At 46.2% G+C, this 23,533-nt stretch overlaps 1 protein-coding gene across 1 annotated transcript in view; it reads left to right on the top strand.

The window, feature by feature from the left end:
- Nucleotides 1-20,094, top strand: part of LOC142587377 (epoxide hydrolase 4-like) — a 59,913-nt gene extending 39,819 nt beyond the window's left edge. The window contains exons 3-6 of the mRNA XM_075698332.1: nucleotides 10,176-10,288; nucleotides 14,228-14,396; nucleotides 18,742-18,878; nucleotides 19,546-20,094. Of these exons, the coding sequence (XP_075554447.1) occupies nucleotides 10,176-10,288; nucleotides 14,228-14,396; nucleotides 18,742-18,878; nucleotides 19,546-19,805 (679 nt within the window). The 3' untranslated portion in view covers nucleotides 19,806-20,094. The remainder of the gene's footprint in view (nucleotides 1-10,175; nucleotides 10,289-14,227; nucleotides 14,397-18,741; nucleotides 18,879-19,545) is intronic.
- The last annotated feature ends 3,439 nt before the right edge of the window (nucleotides 20,095-23,533 follow it).

The following is a 23,533-nucleotide window of genomic DNA, read 5'->3' as shown; positions in this document are numbered from 1 at the left end:
ACAACCTCGTTTAGCCCCGTGGCTGTGCGCTTAGGAATTTTCTATTCGGATTTCTTCCAGCTGAACTTTGTCAGCACCAGCTCCTTTTCTACCTGGATCTCTTTCATGATGTTTTTTTCTTCAAATACAGCCTTCCCATTGCGTTGGAAAGATTGGGCTATTATTTTTCGGATGTAATTTTTTGCCGCTTCTCCTACCAGTCTATTTCCATCTTCGTCTAGGATATGTTGTTGTATTGTTGTTGACTTCCTGCATAATAATTTTATGTGCTTCTAAAATATTCCAGGTGCGGCCTACTTTTTCTCGCGTATTTCTGGCAGCCAACGTTCAATTTCACCTTTTATCTTTGCTTGCGCCAGTATTCGAACCATAGAATTTTCCCCCGGTATATTTGCCATTTACTGGCTACTTCATCCTGCGGCAATTGCGCCTTCTTTGCTTGCCTGTGCTCTCGGGATGCTTTCTGTCATTCGGCGATCACTTCTCGTATCTCCCTGTTCAACCAGCTTTTCTTTTCTTTTTTGAACGAACATGTTGTTTCTCTTTCCGTATTTATGTTGTTATTACGCCTGGAAGCTCACTATATTCCCACTCTTTATTTGGCCATTTGCCGAGTTCTTCCTCGACTCTAGTGACTATGTTTACTATCTGTTGAGCGTTCAAATTCGGACTCGCCATTTCGCACTCCTTGCTCTCTTTCCAAACTACATATCCCATTTTCAAAATGATGTGTTCATGGTCACTCCCTATACCCTTCCTCATCAATGACCATTTCTCTCAACTTATTCTGAGTTCCTTCTGTCATCAGACAGTAATCAATGATTCGTTGCCTGTTCCCCACTTCCCACGTGATCTGCACTTCACATAACGAGGTTATGTTGCTCACAGAGGTCTAGCGTCGACTTCCCGCTGTTGTCGGTATAGCCATCTAAATCCTGTATGTGGGCATTTATGTCACCTAATAGGATAATTTCAGCACCATTCCCGAAACCCTTAATATCAGCGCTTATGCATTCCACTAACTCTTTATTCTTCTCTGCGCAATTATTTCCGGTCCGCAAATACGTAACGCCCAGCCAATTTTTTCCCCACTCATTGTACCTGATAACCAAAGATGCTCTTGACATATTGAATTTACTCTTTTCCATTTTTCTTCCTGATGAATGAGCATTCTGACTCCCCCTCCCTTTCTTGCCGACTTAGTTCTATTTCACCCTTCCCAAACGTAATTCTCAATCACTGGCGGCTCTTCCGAGTCTCTAAGGTGCGTTTCTGTAACCGCATACACCCCTATTTGTTCTCTATTTAACTGCTCCTCAATCTCTGCCCAATTTTCCTTTCTTCTGCCGCGCTGAACGTTTATGTAGCCTACTGCATGGCGAGCTCTCTTTCTTGCTTTCCTCCTTTTTCTGTTATTGGGCCCGCAGGGGCGTCTGCGTAAGCAGGCGTTTGGTGTGTTGCGACACCACGTACCCGAACACACGAGGGTTGGACCCTCCCGCGTGTAGCAGTGCGCGGGTTAGCCGTGTCCGGGGAAAGGGGGATACTGGGGGTTGAGCCGATGCTGGGTGTTTGGACCTTTAAGGCCCCCCGGCGGAGGCAACACTCTCCTTTGGCCTCTGCTTCACATAGACGGCACCCCCGGACTGACCCACCTGGGGGATATTGGCAGTCGCCTTTTCCTGTCCCCCTCTTCAATCTTTTTCTGTCTCTCTCACTTTCAATCTTTCCTGTCTTCTACTCACTTATTCTTACTTCCGTATTTCTGGGCGGCGAGGGTTAACCGTGTGGCATATATTCAACCTTGGATATATACATTAGGTTATAGTGGCGCTGTATAGCTGGCGTCTGCAGGTTTCTTGGAACCTGTAGCGTCCCCTTGTTGGGCTCCGTGGTGGGTGGCCTACACCGCCGCCGAATTTTGAAACCATCCTATGGCAGAAGCGTTCCGCGACTTTCAGATCGGCCTCTGAAAAGAGGTCGCACCGAAGCAACTTTCCAGTTCTTTTTAAAACCAAGCGAAGACACATTTCCGAAATACCATGTTCTTCATAGTGAAGGCAACACCACCGTTAGAAAACTGTCACCATTCATAGTTTCGAAATGCCTAGCAAACACAAATGGATCGGGTTACAAGGCCTCAAAGATGGCTAGCGGAGACCTCCTCCTTGAACTGACCAAGAAAGGTCAACTATGAAAGCTCGCCGAACTCACCAATATCGGTGACATTAAAGTAACACTCTCTCCACACCACTCACTCAACACTAGCAGGGGAGCTATATCTGAAGAATACTTCTTGAACCTCAGCGACGAAGCGCTCCTCGAAGGATTTCAGGAGCAAAACGTAATTAAGGTTCAGAGAATCACACTACGACGAAATGACCAACAGATCCTGACGAAACATGTGATTTTGACATTTGGTAGTAGCACTGTCCCTAGTTTACTCGACGCAGGATATCTGAAAATCAACGTCTGACCGTACATACCCAACCCAAGACGATGTTTCAAGTGCCAGAGGTTCGGCATGCATCTCAATCATGCAGAGGAAAGGAAACATGCGCGAAGTGTAGTGCCAACGACCATCCATCTGACAACTGCAATGCTCCCGCACAATGTGTCAATTGCAAGGTCGATCATCCTGCTTACTCGCGGAGCTGCCCTTGCTGGAAAAGAGAAAAAGAAATAATTGCGATCACAGTAAAGGAAAAGATTTCATTCTACGAAGCGAGGAAAAGGCTAGGGCACTTAGCTCAAGCAAGCTATGCCAGTGTGACGCGGCAGGGGGCAGCGTCACACCGGCCTCAGGAATCTACAGGGTCCACGTCCGGTACCCCTGTAGAAACCCCCACCGCCCCCTTGGTGGCTGCAGCCAGTGATGCTCCATCAGCAACGAAGACGGCCCAGCAGACCACGGTGCCGCAGGGCCCGAAGTTGAACCGTATCCCACGGCCCGAGACGCGCGTCTCGGCGCCTGGCTCTCGATCGTCCAGTGCCTCGGAAAAGGCGATGGAGGTCGATCCGAAAACCCCAGCGTCATTGACGCCTAAAAACCCGCATTCATTGGAGCGCTTACAGAAGGATAAGCATATTATACCTTCGCTGAGAAAAGGAAAGGTAACCTGAACGAGGGGGGGGGGGGTTACCGCCTTTCATAAGAGTAATCAGCTTTTAAATACATGTCACCTACAACTCGTAAGCTCACACACATAAGTAACTTTTTTTTTCCAATCCCAATAACATGGCTTTCATCATTCATTGAAATTGCAGAGGCCTAATTCACAATCTAGGTGATATCAAAGCCATTATAAATAAGTTATCACCAGTGGCATTCTGCCTTCAAGAAACGAACCTAGCACCAAAGCATACAAATTTTCTTAGAGGTTTTACAGTCATAAAAAAGGACCGCGAGTACTCCAGTCGTCTATAAGGAGGTGTCGCTATTGTCGTTCAAGGCGGCATCCCTACACGGAACGTTTCACTAAATACTGCGTTTGAGGCAGTAGCTGTCACCATTTTAACTTTTAAGAATGTCACCGTCTGTTCGTTGTACATCCCTCGCCATACCCATTTCACAACTCGAGACATGGAAAATTTAATTAGCCAGCTGCCGGAGCCTTTTGTTTTAGTTGGAGATATTAATGCTCATTGCACTCTTTGGGGCAGCGATAAGAATGACCAAAGAAGACAACTTATCGAAGATTCTATTTTAACAAACAACATCTGTCTTTTAAATTCAGGTGCGCCAACTCAGTTTTCACCGAGTTCACGTACTTTTAGCTGCATTGATTCAGCATTTTGCTCTCCGGATATCTTCGCGATTTTAAATGGGATGTACTGGAGAATCCATATGGCAGTGATCATTTACCTGCCTTAATCCACCTTACATCAACACTAACCATTATATCCCACAAACCACGCCACTGGAAGTTACAAATGGCTGACTGGGCAGTTTTTACGGATAGTGCCAGGCTGGAGGAACTTATTTTAACAGACCAAAGCATTGAGGAAATTAATGAAAAGTTTACCAATTGCATAATTTCTGCAGCTGAAAAGGCCATTCCGCAATCTTCTGGCGTGGTTCAGAAAAACCTGAATCCTTGGTGGACACGTGAATGCACCGCAGCAAAAAAGCAGCAGAACAAGGCCTGGGGAATTTTACGCAGATACCCAACACAAAACAATTTTCTCAATTTCAAACAAGCCAAAGCGAAAGCTCGATTTATTCGGAGACAGGCGGAAAAATTGTATCGGCAGAAATATGTATCTACAATTAATAGCACCGTCACATCCAAAAGGATGTGGGACTAGGTGAGGAAGTTTAAGGGGACTACTCACCATACACGATACCCATACTTACACCTTCAGGCACTCAGACAACACTACAAGAACAAGCGAATATACTTGGGGGACGTTTCTATAACGTCTCTAGCTCGGCTAACTATGCAAACAGGTTCTTAAAATACAAACTTTCAGCAGAAAAAGAGCAACTACCAACTACTTGTATGTCAAGGGACGAATACAACGCTCCATTTACGTTACAAGTGCTTAACAGGGTTCTCTGTGCTGGCAAGAAAACTGCAGTAGGTCCTGACCGGATCCATTATTCCATGCTTGCACACCTATTCCCAGCATCCGTAGATGCTCTCCTTAAATTTTTCAACAAAGTACTTGAATTGGGAATCATGCCAAAAGGGTGGAAAAACGCAATAGTTGTGCCTCTTTTAAAAACAGGTAAATCCCACATTCACAAGGAGCTCTCGACCCATTGCCCTGGCTAGCTGTTTGGCGAAATGGTATGAAAGTGTCGTAAATACCAGATTAACTTTCACGCTTCATATACGGAATTCCATTGATTTTCATCAGTGCGGCTATAAAAAAGGGTGTTCAACGACAGACCACCTCGTCCTACTTGAACACGAAATATGTGAAGCATTCTTACATAAGCAGCACTGCCTGGCAGTGTTCTTCGATTTAGGAAAAGCATATGACACCACGTGGTGGTTTGGAATCTTACGTGACCTTGCCGCGTTAGGAATCCGTGGCAAAATGCTAAACTGTATCGCAGATTTTATGTCCAACAGAACATTCCAAATCCGTCTAGGCACTGGGCTCTCGCGCTCGTTTATCCAGGAAAACGGCGTGCCACAGGGTTGCGTACTTAGTACAACACTCTTTATAGTAAAAATGAACTCTATCAACATAGTCATTCTCACCTCTGTTATGCACTCCATATACGTCGATGATCTGTAAATAGCGTGCCGCGCCTCAAACTTGCCAACATGTGAAAGGCAGCTCCAGATAACAATAAATAAGCTAATGGATTGGGCTGAGAAAAATGGCTTCCGCTTCTCTACTCAGAAAACTGTTACAGTGCTATTTTCGCAAAAACGAGTGATGTACTTAGACCCGGATTTAAAATTGAATGATGTTGCGCTGCCGGTAAAACAAGAATATAAGTTCTTGGGAGTCATCTTTGACAAAAAACTAAACTTCCTTGCCCATATTAAAGCACTAAAGATTAAGGCAAATAAAGCATTGAATATTCTCAAAGTGTTATCTCATAAGCACTGGGGTTCTGACCGAACCTGTCTTTTACGTATTTACCGGTCTCTTGTTCGTAGCCTTTTAGACTACGGCTCCATTGTTTACGGTTCAGCCAGACAGTCCTACATCCAACGACTTGATCCAGTACATAACCTTGGACGGCGACTGGCCAGTGGTGCCTACAGAAGGTCACCTATTCAAAGTTTATACGTTGAGTGTAATGAACCCTCATTACAGTAACGCAGAGCATTACTCACTTTCTCTTACGTACTCAGAGTTCAGTCATCACCGCAACACATTTGCTACAACATCCTCACACAATGCAACTCACGCCTACACTATACAAGTGAACCGAACATGATTGAGCCGCTTGTCGTGCGATATGTGGATATGTCCGGGATTACGACATTCCTCGCGAAGTGCTCCTGGTTGCCAGAAAGCCAAAGCGTTTGCCCCCGTGGCACGACTTTCAACCGTTGTGTGACTGGACGTTAACACATTTAAAGAAGAAAGACACCCCACGCGAACACATTATACAAGAATTCCGTGCTTTCAGGACAAATATCAAAACCACATAGAATTTTACACTGATCGCTCTAAAACGAAAGAACACGTGGGTGTGAGGGTCGTAACGAAAAATTGGGAAAAAGTATTCGGTTGCCACAACACGCCTCTGTTCTCACAGCCAAAGTTTTCGCTATATGGGTTGTTGTTAAAAAGATTATTGCTGATAAACACTAAAATGCAGTCATATACATAGATTCGTTAAGCACACTAAAGGCTCTACACCTGAAATCTGAGTATGAACCCCTGATAGGAGACATTTTAAACATCTTGGAGCTTAACGAATACGGGAGGTCAATTCATTTCTGCTGGGTTCCAAGCCACATTGGGATACCAGGTAACGAAGCAGCTGATAGATGTGCATCGATGGCAGCGCACAAAGACATTACAAACACAACACTCCCATATAATGATAGCATCCGCGCAATTAGAAAGCCTTCACGGTAAAATGGCAACGCGAATGGGACCGTTGTGCCGACAAGCTACATCTCACGAAACCCATAGTTGGCGAGTGGAAGTCATGCTATCATCAGGAGTGGTTCATCGAAGTAGTTTTATGCCGACTACACATTGGTGACACACATCTCACACAGAATTACTTACTCACGAAAGAAGACACACCAACATGCGATAAATGTCAACAGCCAGTAACAGTTATGCACATATTACTCACATGTACGGAGACTGAAACACACAGACGAACACTTTTTCAGAAATTATATCAACTGCACATGCATTTACACTCTGCTCTAATTTTAGGTGATGATCCGCTAGTCCCACTATATGACGTCCGTTAATTTCTAGACGACACTGGATTTTTACATAAAATATATATTGCTAATGGAGCTTTTTCGTTGATAAACTGGATTTCAAAACACCTCGTGTTTGGAGTAGCATAGCCTTAGCTGCTTTTGCGCCACTAAACCCCATTTAACTGACTAACTTTTCTGTTATTGACGGCGATGCTATACTGAGGTTCCGTTAGGGGACCTCAGTATAGCATCGTGTGCTCCTGAGCGCCCGTGGGCCCCTCAAAAAGCAACAGAGCGTCCAGCAAGTCGCAAGCCCACTTCTCGTGCAAGCCTGTAATTGAAGTGGATCCCGTCTCCTTGAAAGCCTCCCCACCTTCTCACTTCCCTGTTTACTTCGACAACTTCGAAGCCTTTCTCTCGGCTCATTTTCGATATCGCCTCATTTGCCGCCACTACGGCTCTTTGTATGTGACTGTCACGTACAGGCACCTCCGGCACCGTGCACACCATGGTCTGCACCTGAGGAGACAGCTCGCGCAAGTCATCCATCCTCTTCACCAAGCGCTGGGCTAGTCCTGTCCCTTTCCTGTTTAGGACGTCATTTAGCCCACCTGCTACTATTGTCACATGGTGGTGACGTTGAAGAACACAGTAGGAATACTGTTAAAGACAAAACTAACTTTTACTGGGCGAACCTGTGCCCACAAAAACAGGCTACACTTATAGCACAACGATAGCGGCGAACACGTTCGGCGACCGTCGAAGTTTTTCTGATCAGCGGGTCAAGTGCGTCCGCTTTTATACAGCAGTCGTCGAATGTTCCAGACTAATCGTTCGGACACGCGTGCCTTCCACAAAGTCCTACACCATTCGCGTCACGCGATGAAATTAGATAACACAACGTTCGGCGACAACAGACAGCCGGATAGAAGCATCGATAACTTTCCAGAAACTTCGGATACATGCAGGCGCGTCCCGCGCTGTGCGATTACATTTGTTAGGCGGCGAAACGTGGTCGCCCGATAAAGTACACGTGTCACTATGACAGGGTTGCGTACGTGGGCATTTTCCGCGAGCTTTGCTTTTGCTCGCTCCATGACAGTACCCAGCGTCCATTCCGGAAATGCCCCTACCGCCACTCTTTTATCGCCATTCTCCCTCTCCACAGTTGCTTCTGAGCAGCAAATTAGGTTTGAGTCACCGGCGATAATCACCATTTCACTTTCTCCTACCTCTCCCGTCTTCCCTTTGTCCTTTTCTGCGTGATTCGCACTTGACAAGGGGCATTGATCCATGCGCTCCTGCTTTTCCCGCATGGCGGCATCAAGGTAGGTGCCGCTCTTTCCAGCTAACCCCTCACTATGTTGCACGCATTCCACGTACTTTGCTGGCACTCCCTTTCCTGTCACGTCGGGGCACTGCGTTCCATTGTCACGCACATTCTCATTCACAATGGCGGCCCTGTTCAGCTTTTCTTCGGCTGCTTCAAGTCGCTTTTCAACTACCTTCCGTGCATCAAGCTCCCTATTTAGCTCATCTTGAGCTCTTCAACCTGTTTGACATGCTCTTCCTGGAAAGCCTCCGTTTTCTGCAGCCTAGCATCGACATCACAGTGTGTTCCGATTGACTCGATTCCCTCTGCATTCTCATCCGTCCCCTCATCTGGCATGAGGGACCCCTCGCGCACTGTCTGCTTTCCCGGCTTTCATGCCATGTATTGCACGGCTTTTTCTAATGCAAATACTATAACACTATAATTATGAAGAGCACGTGCCCTTTGGCAAAAACCGATACGCACAGGATCTAAATCCTTAAGATGTCGCAAATAACTCTGACCAATGTTTTAAAAACAATCAATGCAGCAGAGACTTAAGGTATGACATTTTCGCACGTGTTCAACCACGCGGCCACGCTCTTACTTTTATACCAAAGCAAAATCCCCGATACCAAAGCACACACCGTTAAACCACTAATAGGTATTAGTCTGCCACTTCCAAGCTACTACTTAAAGCCTGTAAAGACTTTAAATAGTAGCTTGGAAGACTTAACGTCTCACCCGGTTGCAAGTGTTGAAGTACGTGGCACGAAAGGATGCTCTGAATGTCGTGCCAAACCACGAAACACATCCGCGCACACGAAATAAGAGAGAGAAAAAAGTGAAACTGCCCTATGTATATTTAAAGGCTAAAGAAATTAGTAAATCAAAAACAGAAGAAAGCTCAAAGCATGCACAAAGAAGTCTTATGATTTCGTCGCCGCCACGGAGCCCTCAAAAAACATGTGCATCCGCGACAAAATCCTCTGAGTGCACGGCAAAGCAACGCCACCGAAAGGAAAGTCCAGGTTGTGTTGAGCAAAGCGGGGAAGGAGAAAGGAGGCAAAACCTCGCGGAGAAGGAGCGTAGGCGGAAGCGCGCTCGGCTGGCCTTATTTGGCAACAGCTACGAGTTCTGTGTGCGCTATTAACGTGCCGGATGCGTCTATTGACTGAGCTGCCGAGCGAGAATGACGGAGCAGCTCGGCAGGCCGAGCGCGAGTCGATGGACTCCGAAGCCGTCGCCAAACAAGCTGAACAAGTCCGCCAAAAGTCGTTGGCTTGGCGTGCCTAGGAGACTCCAGAAGAGGAAGCACGGGAAAATGAATGATGTGAATAGTACATAACCAAACTATTTGATATAATAAAGACTGTGCATTTCCTTACAATGTCTTACCATAGTTCCTAATGACAATATACACTTTATCAAAATAAAAAAGGACATAAAACATTCAGACCGAGATATTAGCCTGGAAAATGCCGCAAATTTACACAACATCAGTGCATTTCTCAAATATTCTGTGCGCAATGCACAAAAAGAGAATAGCACCCATACGCTTGCGCGTAACCCGCGTTCATGAAGTACGACGTCACTGTAACTTTTTATGAGTTCGTTACTGGTTGTGTTTGGGGAGGGCGATGAGTTTTTCGACAAAACAGCAGCCGCCCTAGACGTCATGGTGAGCGAAGTGCGGGAAGGTTCACCTTGAACGCCTTGCCTCCAAACAAAATATACTTGTAGTTCCTCCCCAGTACTGATATTCAAGTCCGTGTAGTCCATCCAGCAGCGTACATTGCCCACCTATAAACTCACTCTGGAGTATGTTGTATAGGATCAGCCCCGTGGATTTAGTCACTGCTGGGACGGTTCCCTCTTTCAGCTGAATCAACGGTTTTATAGTGGCATATCGTCTCGAATCAGTGTACACCTAGTAACTTATATTTAGCGTGTCCTGCGTTTTTTAACAAGGCGGCGGTGTGAAATGAAACACCTTTATGCAGGGTCGTTGCTCCCGACCTCCGTGGTTATGGCCAGTCGTCAAAGCCCGTCAGCGTCGATGACTATCAGTCATTGAAGCTCATCGAAGACGTCCATGGACTCGTGAAATCGCTCGGTGAGGTTTGCGCAATGAGGCGCAAGGATAATGCTTCAGGCGTTTATAAAACGCTTTCATACGCATAAAACGTGTCGCGTTTAACGCAATGTTGCAATCTAACTGACGTGAATGCTGTTTTAGTTTGCGAGATAGTAGTAGTAGCCGGTGACACAAACGGAACCTGTAGTTGTACCTGTTTGTGTAACGCAGGTGAGCCGTGAAGTTTGTCGAGGAAAGAAAGTTGACAGCACGTGGTCAATATTCAAGTACGGTCGCTATTTAAGTACCTTTAAGGGTTCTATACGCGTAGAGTCACTGTGGCACATGCCTATACCGGCGGATCGGTGGCTCATATCCAGTTTCACGTACTCAGTGGTGTCGTGCGCAGGCAAAGAAACCTTCTTTTCGAAACAAAGTTTGCATGTCTGATAGCTGTACCAGCGTGAGCTTGAAGGAAGCAATCGGGGGTAAACGTGGGCCAGTTGGTGCAAGTTCACTTTAATGGAGGCGCTGTGCAGGGTGGTATTGTTAGATGTGTGATAACGTGGGTTCTTGGACTGGGCAGTCGCCCTCAAGAAGAGCACCGAGACCGGACATAGCCAAGGTTTATTCTTGTTCTAGTGAAGTCAAGTTCGCTGTGACACTTGGACGTTCTGAGCACGCACACCAGGGCTCAGCCGCAGTTGACAGGCCCGCCACAGACAGGAGCTCCACCCAGGAATGCCGATTCGCCTGTAGGGGCGAAATGCAAAAGTGCTCATATACTTATACTTAGGCGTACGTTGTTAGATACGGGCCATTTATTAGCATCGGTCAAGTTCTCCGAGCGCAACCACTAGCCGTGGCATTCCTATTATGGTGCGTCAGTCCGCGTCGACCATGCTACCAGATACGCGACAGGCCAGATATCCCGCCTTCGCGTGCGGCTCGTGGAGATTTTATCCCCCACCCCCACGTGGGACGCTTCCCGAAACTGTACTTGGAGGCACGGTTCGAGTTAGTTGACCTTAGTCCCGAGAAAAGCTGCTTTGCAGCACTGGCAGGTCGTTCAAGGACGACCAGGAGAGGAGGCAACGCCGGACGGATATGCCCATCTGAGGATAGAGCCCAGGGAGTGTCCTCATTGGCCGCTTGCATGGGCCCTACGATTGTATGAAAATGACGACACTTGTACGGGCTAAACGATTGGATGAAAATGTCGACGCCTGCACATGCTCGACGAATGGCTGAAAATGACGTGACTCCAGCAGGGAAGAAGTTTGGGCGTGTTGGTGGGATACATTCAGACTGGGATACATAGCGCAAAAAAATGATACAGGGACAAGCAGAACACAGGACGAGCGCTAACTTTCAACAATTCATTTATTACAGCTGGTGAGCATGTATATACTCACTGGGACGCCACTGCAATAGAACACACTGAAGGGAAGGAGGAAAAGACAGTCGTGTGACAACTATGCCCAAAAATTCAAGCTCTTTCCGTGATAAAAATATAGACGGCGTGGTAACGCACTCGTCACCTGCTCTGGGTATCTCAGCTGCTTGCACAATTTCCCTCGTAATCTTATTCCTGTGGCGATAGACAACAACAGTTTGTTTTAATAGCGGGAAGCATGGTGCCTTCCCGTCACATTTTCTACAATGGGCAGCCAGATGCCCATCTATTGCGATGCTCTCCACTTTGTTACTATGCTCCGCCAGACGCACGTTTAAACATCTGCCCGTCTGGCCCACGTAGTACTTCCCACACGAGAATGGGGTCTTATACACAACATTGCGAGTGCATGTAACAAAAGGATCTTTGTGCGCAGTAGTGCAACCAGGCTTTCGTTTACTCATGGGACAGCTCATCACACTCAACCTCAAGAGTTTGTTAGGTGCTGTAAACACAACGTTTACACCAGAGCGTTGCCCAACCTTTTTTAGGTTGTGGGAAACCTTATGAAAGTAGGGAATTACCGCCACTTTTCATTTGTCCCTTTCTTCTTTCCTTTCTCTTTCGTCATCCGCTCTCTGCTCATCGCTCATGCGTGAAGTTAGTTTCCTTTGACGATGCAGGCCTTCAGCAACCGAGATAATGATATGTCTCGGATAGTTCGCTGCTTCCAGACGAGCCACCTGCTTACTAAGGCCTTCATCTAGCAAGTGAGCACATGAATTAGATAGAGTGCATGACAGGAAAGAACGTACGATACTTCTTTTTGTGAGTTTTATGAGTATTATATATATATTTCATGAGTATTATAGGCCACTTACGTTCACTACTGAATTTCCAGCGCAGGGCAATATCAGGTTTTTAGACTTGCGTTTGCATTTCAAAGCTGAACACGTGTGTTGGGCATATGAGCCCAGAGCTAATAGGCGCTCTTGAGGTACAGTTCTGCACACTCTAAACTCATAAAAAGAAGTATCGTACGTTCTTTCCTGTCATGCGCTCTATCTAAGTCATGTGCTCACTTGCTAGATGAAGGCCTTAGTAAGCAGGTGGCTCGCCTGGAAGCAGCGAACTATCCGAGACATATCATTATCTCGGTTGCTGAAGGCCTGCATCGTCAAGGGAAACTAACTTCACGCATGAGCGATGAGCAGAGAGCGGATGACGAAAGAGAAAGGAAAGAAGAAAGGGACAAACGAAAAGTGGCGGTAATTCCCTACTTTCATAAGGTTTCCCACAACCTAAAAAAGGTTGGGCAACGCTCTGGTGTAAACGTTGTGTTTACAGCACCTAACAAACTCTTGAGGTTGAGTGTGATGAGCTGTCCCATGAGTAAACGAAAGCCTGGTTGCACTACTGCGCACAAAGATCCTTTTGTTACATGCACTCGCAATGTTGTGTATAAGACCCCATTCTCGTGTGGGAAGTACTACGTGGGCCAGACGGGCAGATGTTTAAACGTGCGTCTGGCGGAGCATAGTAACAAAGTGGAGAGCATCGCAATAGATGGGCATCTGGCTGCCCATTGTAGAAAATGTGACGGGAAGGCACCATGCTTCCCGCTATTAAAACAAACTGTTGTTGTCTATCGCCACAGGAATAAGATTACGAGGGAAATTGTGCAAGCAGCTGAGATACCCAGAGCAGGTGACGAGTGCGTTAGCACGCCGTCTATATTTTTATCACGGAAAGAGCTTGAATTTTTGGGCATAGTTGTCACACGACTGTCTTTTCCTCCTTCCCTTCAGTGTGTTCTATTGCAGTGGCGTCCCAGTGAGTATATATATATATATATACTCACATGCTGCAATAAATCAATTGTTGAAAGTTAGCGCTCGTCTTGTGTTCTGCTTGTCCCTGTGTCATTTTTTGGGCTATGTATCCTAGTCTGACGTGACTCCGGCAGAATGAAGGGGTTATAAGCCAGACAACCATAGGAAAGGGAGAGACGTTCTTGCCACAGGCTGTAGCATATGATCTGCTGCTGGTCGTCGATGAATTTTCACTGTTATTTTACCTGTTTCTAATCCTGTACATAATGTAAATAAACTCTCATTTCTCCAAGTCCCCCTAAACATCGGCCAACTGCCACGCTCAAGAGCAAGATCCAATAATGTTAGACGACCACAGGTGGCCATGATTATTCCGGAGTCCTTCACTATGGCGTTGCTGATATTAAAATCATGAATTTGGTACGTAAGCCCACAGAATTTATTTTTTAATATCGCGATACAAAAGCTGGCGAAGAAATCGCTAATAGACATACAAAGAGAGACTTTTGCCTTCGTGCCATTTCCCATAAATTAAAGCACAGTTCATGCCAGTACAAAACATGCCAGCTTTGGAGGGCGGCACGCTAGTTTCGTAAGGCTTATGGAACGCCTTCGAAACGACAACACACCGGAAGACAAAGTATCACCATTAATAGCGCACTGTGGTAAAACACTCCCTTGTGTCCATTTAGGAATGCCACACACTTAGTATTATTGGAATCGGTTCTTTCCAAATGGGCGTCATCGCAGGTCGGAGCAAGGTGACGGTCGTCGGCCATGACTGGGGTGCGGTGATTGCCTGGTGCTTCGCCACAGAACACGAGGACCTGGTGCAAAAGCTAATCATCGTGAATGGCCCGCATCCCATGGCCATGCAGCACCAACTTCATAACAGCCTCTGCCAGATCGTCAAGTCGTGGTAAGTGTACTCAAGTTGGAGTGCTTCAAGTTGTCCTCTATTGCCAATTACTGCAAGGCCTAGTAACTTCACCGAGTACTCTGTGTTAGTCCGACACATCATGAAGGGACACTGAAGGGACAGCCTTATATAAGAATTTAGAAGACATTAAAGTAGGAGACAGTTCAGTTTCAAAGCCTGAGTCCTCTCGCACAATCAAGAATCTGGCGCCTCTCGATGGTGTAATCTTCCTTTGTGTAAATCTTGCATGCTTTACTATCACTAATACTGCTTCGCGTTTCCGGCGGAACTGCAGCCTTTCTGTATATTTTTTTCTTTCTCTGCGAGTCCAAGTTTAAGTGCTCCTGCACATTACTGCTGTTGATTCTGATTTCAAGTGAATCCAGCTTGGCCTCATGTCGCTTATTGAGTGAATCATGCACTAACTCTTTAAACGGCCCCTGGAACAGTTCGGACAAATTTTGTAGACGCGTAGGGGTCAGCTTAAGTAGAACATTCGCACCACAATTTAAGTGAAGCGTTACGTATTAATGGAGCTACAAGCGATTAGAAGTTACCCTCCTCCCCATCCACGCTTTTCCTCCTCAACTCGTTCGCCGAGCGAGCGGGGCTACGCTCCGCCTTCACTGGTCCTGCGTCACGATGCGACGTCACATCGTCCACTTCCGGTTGTTTTGGAGCCCGCCCCCGCCCGCGCGAGACCTCTCCGCTAGCCGCTTGGCTGTCGACCCCAAGCGAGAGCTATCGAAGCAGCGTGCGTTGCGAGCATTCTGTCGTAGCGCCGAACGTGTCTGGTATTCCGTTAACCACAGGCAAGCTGGTCATTTCGGCAAATCACTGGAGGCATAAACTCAAGCTGATGAAGGAACTTTGGCGTAGACGTACGCGAGCGGCCTGATCGGTCTACACCGTCCAGACACTTGTTCGCGCAGCGCTTAACCAGCCAAACAAAGCGCTAGTATTGCTCTAACCAAGTGTAAAACATTTTAAACATTTATAAAAACAACGTGTCGATGATTACACTCCTGCGAAAAATACGCACCAGCAGCAAAGAATACGCTTCGTCGCTGCTACTGTGTATGGTTGCGTTCTATGCCACCAGGTGGCTGCACCATGCAGACCATTCACATTTGCCCTTCTGCTCATCTCGGCTCATCCCGTTACGGCACAGTCAAGCGGCCAGACCCTGTCCCCTTGCGCTTACGTTTGCCCTAATACGGGACTCGCGAAACGCTGTTGCGTTAGTAATCTTCCGGTGTAAAGTGACGGCCACAAACGCGCAAATCCTGGCGCCGATCGGATGGCGGTAGTCCGATGCGCAGCAGCCAGTTCGCTCGTACGCTGCCTTGCAGAGGGACACGATGTCGCAGCTGGACATATTGCCAGTCGCTACGTTTGCAGTCCACAAGGCAACAAAGTCGAATCATAGTGCTCGCGAAAAGACTGAGACCAACTGTGACCGCGGAGCTCTCGTCAAAATGGAGTACGTTGTAACACAAGCAGACAACACTTGCTGTGTGCCGGAAGTGCTTAATGTACTGAAAAATTGTTCTTGTGCATTCTCTTTATGCTACTTTCTTATCATAAAAACAAATTAACTAACATTCCAACTATTACGAAGATCATTTGTTTACCATAAAGTTGGAAAAATTATCGATCACGCGCCCTGGTCAGCCAATCGGATAGCTCGCCCCACTGACGTCATATGGGTGATTTTGGTCATATGGGTAGGGGCGGCTTAAAATTCCGCCGAGCAGTGCGCTGCGATCGGCAGCGATGTGCATTTTTAAAACCTTATAATAAATTACACGCTTTACGCAGAGTACTTAGATGTGTCAATTAATGATCAGAAGGACCTACTCTAACGACTCAGTACGTTTGTAGAAAATCGTCAAAAGCGTTTCAGGGTCCCTTTAAATAAGAGCAATAGCATTGCTCGAAGAAAACCTAGTGCGTATTGCTTCCAGTACATGAAATAGCCACCAGTAATTCTTTCATTACTGATATTTAATTCATTAATTGCAATAAGTTATCTAACTCGAGAAGTACTGTCCTAATTATTAAAGGGTCAATGAGGCATTTGTAGATGCTCCAGGTTCGTCAGGTTCGTCAGGCTCTTAAGTACATCGGAAAAAGAAGGTTTCTTCAATGGACCTGGACCGCTATCTTGTACGCGTTCGAAAAGCCGACGTTCTACGCTGCAGGACACCATGTAGGGGTCCATAAGCGGGACCTCTCTATTATCGTGGGCGAACTTTTTGGACGTAGAAAAATACCATGCCGAGTGTGACCTCAATTGGTGGTTAACTAGCGTCACTCGCACAGTAGCGGCTAGCATAGGAGCCCTTTCGCGTATATGATATTTGTCAATTCCGAACGAGTCATATCACTGCTACTTTTTTTCAACATGCCCCAAATACTCTCCCTGTTTCTTCTCTAAAATGTTTAATAAGGTGGTTACCCAGGCACAGTTAGATGCTAAATATGAATAATAAAATCATACGATGCAAACTTAAAAGAAGTGAGAAACAAGAACAACTAACTTTGTTTGCAGAGCCTTCTTACGTCTGTCGTGGCCACTATGTGTTTGCTCAAGTATCTGCATTCACTGTACTTGTCATTCCGTGAAAATTAGCACACATGCGAACCTTACGGTTCCTGCGCCCATCATCGAACAACCGACGCACGCATAATCTGCTTGAGAATAGAAACAGGAACAGTGCAACACAGGACGAGTAAAGAGCGCTGTTCCTGTTTTTATTCTAAAGATGAACCAACCGGTCCCGTTGAACAGACTGCTAATCTGCTTGAATACGCCGTGCGCACAGATCAGTTCAAGGGCTCCTTGTTCTCAGGCAAAATCAATCAATAGGATTAACGGCCGAGGCATGTTTTCCCATCTGACTGTGCAAATGCCTGTAAACATACATTACACTCTACAACGTAAGTGTGATATGATAGATAATGTGGGCCTAGGATCCTTAAGAGCTGACACGGCGCTCAGGTGCTCTGTATGGGCAACCCAGACTATACTTCATAGACACGATAATTTACACGCTCGGCAAACAACAGAACAATGACAGTTGTAATAAACTAGAATGTGGAGAATTCCTAACGCACATAAGCACACATCGACCGTCCTAATCGCCGGTGTGTCGTTGCCATGGCGGTTATCGTCCTGGCCAGTCCACGAGAGAGTCGTGAATCCAGCACCACCCGAGGTGGCTTTTATCAGACCATAACGTAGCAGCGGCAGTGGAAGTGTACAACAGGCCTGCAGAACACCAGGCCGCTGCAGTACAAGTCAGTGGCTAGCCAGTCACTGTTGCCGCAGGCTGCGGGCAGACCGGATCAGCTGGGGCGCAGGCGAGTGCCTCCTGGGTCCCAGGCCGCGCCACTAGGCTGGAGGGCGCCCGGTTGTAGAACGTCGCGACTCGAACCGGCGAGCAGCCGTCCGAGTCGCTCCATTCGCTCGAGCCGCACGCCGTCCTCGTGGCCACGCGTTTCCACTTCCTCGCGTGATGGCCGCGCAATAATACACATCGTCACTGCCGTTCGCCTCGTCGCTATCACACAATCCACATCATAACAGCAAGCTATATAAACGAGCATATTTCTGTATGGTTGTTATGCGTCTTATACCGATAAAAATTTATGGCTACTGGTTCTACATGTAAAATGTTGTTGAGCCTTCTCATTTTTTTAACGCGAAGCGTATAGCTTTAGCTCTTGTCGAACTCATGTGCCATTGCCTTTTTGAATGTGGTCTCGTAACCCCCGTGCGTGGTATTTATACAGATCGTAGAATGTAGTAAATAATAGATCAATATTACAAAAATGATACCTAGAATATATGGTTTTATTTCGGTTAAGATGGTACGGGATAACATGCTACAGTTAATTTCTTCCGCAGCTAAAAAATTTCAGATTCTATGTGCGACCTAGTACTGTCTTGTTCTTTAAAGGAAACAAAACAAATTATGTGAGCACCGGCATGCTGGATGGACGGCGTTCTCTTTTCCAGTCCTCAATTCGCAAGTGTTCTGTGGTTACTGTATGCCTGTTTTTTATGTTTTTTATTCTTAATATGGGGCGATCAGTCAGAAAGCTTTATCCCTAGAAAAGGGGTTGCTAGTTCCTCGTGTGCACACCAAAATACGACCTTGCACCTACAAAATAAAGTCTACTGTTCTCACGATTCTGTTCAAGTTTCTCGTTAATATCAAATCTATAAAGAGCCGTCATCGAACAGTGAGAACATTTGCGCATGAGTTTTCATACGTTTATAGGCCCCCAGCATAGATTTCACGTTCGCATTTTCTCAACGACGTGGATCACTTCGCAGGTACTTCGTGGCATTCCAGGCACCCTGCGTGCCGGAGGCATTCTTGCGCGCTAACGACATGCGGGCCCTGGACAAGGTACACGCCGCCTACAGCGTCGAGGAGCGGGAGGCCTTCAAGTACACCTTCGGGAAGCCCGGTGCGTGCACCACATGTAGGCGTGCGTCGCAAATGCTAGCACTGCATTTATTACGTGTACGTCGAAGGCGCTTTGAGGGCAAGCAGTGAGCGTTAATGGCTAATCGACAGCTAAAGAGTAATAGACAGCTTAACGGAGAGCGGCTGTTTTGAGTCTCATTCCAATTCAAATGAAGCGGATAGAACAGACACCTAATTGGTTCTGCGTGAGTCGAAATGTAACAGCATTAGTCTTTTATGTGCACGTAATCCGAAAAGCAGGCAAGGACAAGCACTGACTTTCAATTGGGAAGTTTCATTCAAGCAAGAAATATATATAAATGTTGCATAATGAAAACAAACAACGAAGGAACAGATAGCTTGCACTGGCATCATACTAGGTGCCATGCTTGGAACCTGAAAAGTAAGCATCTACGTCCGTTGGCGTCTTCGTGGCAGTTGTCTATAAAGAGGGGCAGCACAGATCAAATGCAGGTTACTACATGGCTTGCCCTATGCTATACCTATACCTATACTATACCTATACCTACCTATACCCTATGCTTTTTTGGTTCCTTGTGCGATAAATTGATAAGTGGTTCGATTAGCCTAATACTCTGTGATACTTAATACGTATGCGGAGAAGGTTTATACTGTTGTTCTCCTCTGTTTTTCAAATTTGGCCTCAGGTGCGCTGACCGGCCCAATTAACTACTACCGAGCGTCGTTCCGGAGACACTCGGCACGTCGCCTCCAGTTCCGCCGACTGGCCATCCCGGCACTCGTAGTGTGGGGTCAGCGGGACTTTGCACTCACCGAGGGGCTGGCCACGCTGAGCTTGGACTACGCCACTGGGGGCCGCGTTGCATATGTGTCTGACGCGGGACACTGGGTGCAACGAGAGCGGCCGGAAGTAGTCAACGGTCACATCAGGCACTTCCTGCTATAAACCACAATTTTGTAGCGCTTGTAGGGGGCGGCCATTTTGTTCTGCAGACTGCGGCAACAGGCGAACGAGCGAGAGAGTTACCGCCCAGCATCTTCTTGGCGCATGTGCAGCTCGCTGTCCCTGCATGGGCCGCGCGTGCTACGACGGCACGTTCAGCTGTATCCCTCTGGTACGTTCGCCTGTTGCCGCAGTCTGCAGAACAGAATGGCAGCCCCCTACAAGCGCGACAAAATTATCGTCTATTAAGAGTGAAATAAACAAACCTCCTATTCTCTCCGTAACGCTGTAAGCTAGGCTCGTCACTGGATAATCTTCATCATCATCATCATAATCATCCTATTATGTCAACTGCAGGACGAAGGCCTCTCCCTGCGATCTCCAATTACCCCATTCCTGCGCCAAGCGATTCCAACTAGCGCCCGCGAATTCCCTAATTTCATCACTCCACCTAGTCTTCTGCCGTCCTCAACTGCGTTTCTCTTCTCTTGGCACCCATTATGTAACCCGAATGGTCTAACGGTTATCTAACCTGCGTATTGCATGACCTGCCCAGCTCCATTTCTTTCTCTTAATGTCAATTAGAATATCGGCAGTACACATTTGCTCTCTGATTCAGACCGCTCTCTTTCTGTCTCTTAACGTTATGCCTTGCATTCTTCATTCCATCGCTCTTTGAACAGTCCTTGATTTGGTCTCAAGCTTCTTTGTCAGGCTCCAAGTCTCGGCCTCATATGTCAGCACCGGTAAAATGCACTGATTGTGCACCTTCCTTTTCAACGATAATGGTAAGCTTCCAGTCAGGAGCTGACAATGTCTGCCGAATGCGTTCCAATCCGTTTTTATTCCTCTATGTTTCCTTCTTACGGCCAGGGTTCCCTGTGATTAGTTGACCTAGGTAAACGTACTCCTTCACAGACTCTAAAGGCTGACTGGCGAACCTGAACTCTTGTTCCTTTGCCCGGCTATTCATCATTATCTTTGTCTTCTGCATATTAATCTTCAACCCAACTCTTGCATTTTCCCTGTTAAGGTTCTCAATCATTTGTTTTGACTCGTCTGCAGTGTTGCTGAATACAACAATGTCATCGGAAAACCGAACGTTTCTGAGATATTCGCTGTCGATCCTTACTCCTAAGCCTTCCCAGTTTAGTAGCTTGAATACTTCTTCCAAGCACGCAGCGAATAGCTGCGTGCTTGTGTATCCCTGTATGACCCCTTTCTTTATAGGTATCTTCCTACTTTTCTTGTTTAGAATTAAGGTAGCCGTAGAATCTCTGTAGATATTTTCCATGGCATTTACGTAAGCGGCCTGTACTCCTTGATTACGTAATGCCGCTATGACTGCTGGTATCTCTACTGAATGAAATGGCTTTTCGTAATCTATGAAAGCCATATAGAGACACTTATTTTAATATGCGTATTTTTCGATTACCTGATTAATGACATGGATGTGATGCATTGTAGAGTGTCCCTTCCTGAAGTCAGCCTGATCCCTGTACTAAAGTACAGTGTTGCCTTTATTCTGTTGAAGATTATGTTGGCGAATATTTTATATAATACTGGGAATAAGCTAATGGGCCTACAATTTTTCAATTTTTAACGTCTCCCTTTTTGTCGATTAATATATTGTTTGCATTCTTCCCGTTTTCTGGTCCCTTTGCAGTTGAAAGACACTTCGTATAGAAAGCCGCCAGTTTTCCAAGCATTATGTCTCTTCCATCTTTGATTAAATCGACTGTTATTTCATCTTCTCCTGCCGATTTAGGCCGTTTCATGTATTGCAAGGCCCTTCTGATCTCATCGCACGTTATTGGAAGAATTTCTGTATCCTGTTCCTTACTGTTTCGAATGGAGTTATCCTGAGACTTCTGGGTACCGTACAGGTCAGTGTAGAATTCTTCCGCTGCTTTTACTATACCTTCGAGATTGCTGATGATATTATCCTGCTTGTTTTTGAGTGCATATGTCTTCGTTTGTGTTATGCCAAGTTTTCTTCTCACTGATTTATGTCTACGTCTATTTTTTACGTCTTCTTCAGTCTTTCTGACGTTATAATTTCGAATATCGCTGATTTTCATTTTGTTTATCAGTTTTGACATTTCCGCGAATTCTATTTTATCTCTTGAGTTGGACACTCATTATTTGTCATTTATTTAATAGATCCTTTGTTACTTCGGAGAGCTTGCCTACTCGTTGCCTTGGTGCCTTGCCTCCCACTTCAATTGCTGCCTCTGAAGCCAGCCTAGTTACGGCTTCATTCCTTACCTCTACGTCATCTTCATGCCTCTGTGCTAAAGTTGCATATTTGTTTGCAAGTACCAGCCTGAATGTGTCTGCTTTTACCCACGCTGTCTCTAAGTTGACCTGTTTCTTCTTGGCCAATTTTACTCTTTCTCTCTTCAAATTAAGGTGAATCCTAGGCCTCACTCACTTATTATCACTGCACTTAACCCTATCTATCACTTCTACATCCTGCACTATGCTGGGATCGGCAGAAAGTATGAAATCAATGTCATTTCTTGTTTCATTATTAGGGCTTTTCCAGTTGCACTTTCTGTTGCTTTGCTTCTTGAAGAAGGTGTTCATTATTCAAAGATTATTTCTTTCTGGACATTATCCAAGCATCTCTCCTGTAGAGTTCCTAGAATCCACGCCGTGGTTGCCATTTGCTTGTAGACCCGTTTGCTTTTTCCCCACCTTTGCATTGAAGTCGCCCATTACCACAGTATACTGAGTTTGCACTTTCTCATCGCTAATTCCGCATCTTCATAAAACTGATCTACTTCATCATCGTGACTGGATGTGAACGCGTAGGCTTGTACTATCTTTGATCTATACCTCTTATTAAGTTTGATTACGACTACTGCTACCCTCTAATTAATGCTGTAGAATTCGTCAGTGCTGCCCGCTATGTCCTTATGGATTAGGAATTCCACACCGTATTGCTTCTTATCTGGGATACCTCTATAGCAGAATACCTGGCTGTTATTCAGCAATGTGTAAGCCTCACCAGTTCTTCTAATCTCACTAAGGCCGATGATATTCCCAACAATGTCTGATAGTTCCTCAAAGTGTCCTGCTAAGCTAGCATCACTCGACAGAGTTGGGGTTGTCAAAGGTTGACAGGGTCAGTTTACATTGGCGGCCCGTCTGGACCCAGAGATTGTTAGCACCGTCTGCTGCGTTACAGGTCTGAACGCCGCATTGGTCAGATGCTCCGCAGCTGCTGGGGTCTGAGGGCCATGTGTCAATTGCAGAAATCATCAGGAAGGTAGTGGTCGAATACGGCATCAGGGAGGCCAATTTCTATTCTGATGAGGGAGTGTCTTTATTTAAGTTTAGTGGGCCTTTCTAATTTTTTTGTATCTGGATTAGTACAGCCCCGCGCGCACTCGGCATCTTTTGCCGGTGTCAGGCGTCACTCCAAGCCTACAGATGTGCACTGGAGGAGGTGAAACTCAATCTTATCATTGTCAAAATTAAAAAAAGAAATCTTAAAGAAGGATTCCAACCTCTGACTATGGCAACCGAGCATTCAACATAGCTGAGTCAGTTAATCCCGTAGGCAGCGAGGCTACCTTATCGGCAACAAGTACAGCGCAGAGGGCCCTACGTGCCTCAAGACCTTATTGATTTATCCATTCTGACAGCCTCGGACGACACCTAAATCGAGTAAGGGGCAAAATAATGGTGCAAGCGGTTGCTTCTCTGACCCGAAAGCCGACGAG

This window comes from Dermacentor variabilis, chromosome 7, assembly GCF_050947875.1.
Source record: "Dermacentor variabilis isolate Ectoservices chromosome 7, ASM5094787v1, whole genome shotgun sequence".
NCBI classification, from domain to species: Eukaryota; Metazoa; Arthropoda; class Arachnida; order Ixodida; family Ixodidae; genus Dermacentor; species Dermacentor variabilis.
Note: the sequence above shows the minus strand (reverse complement) of the source record. Positions and strands in the feature narration are given on the sequence as shown.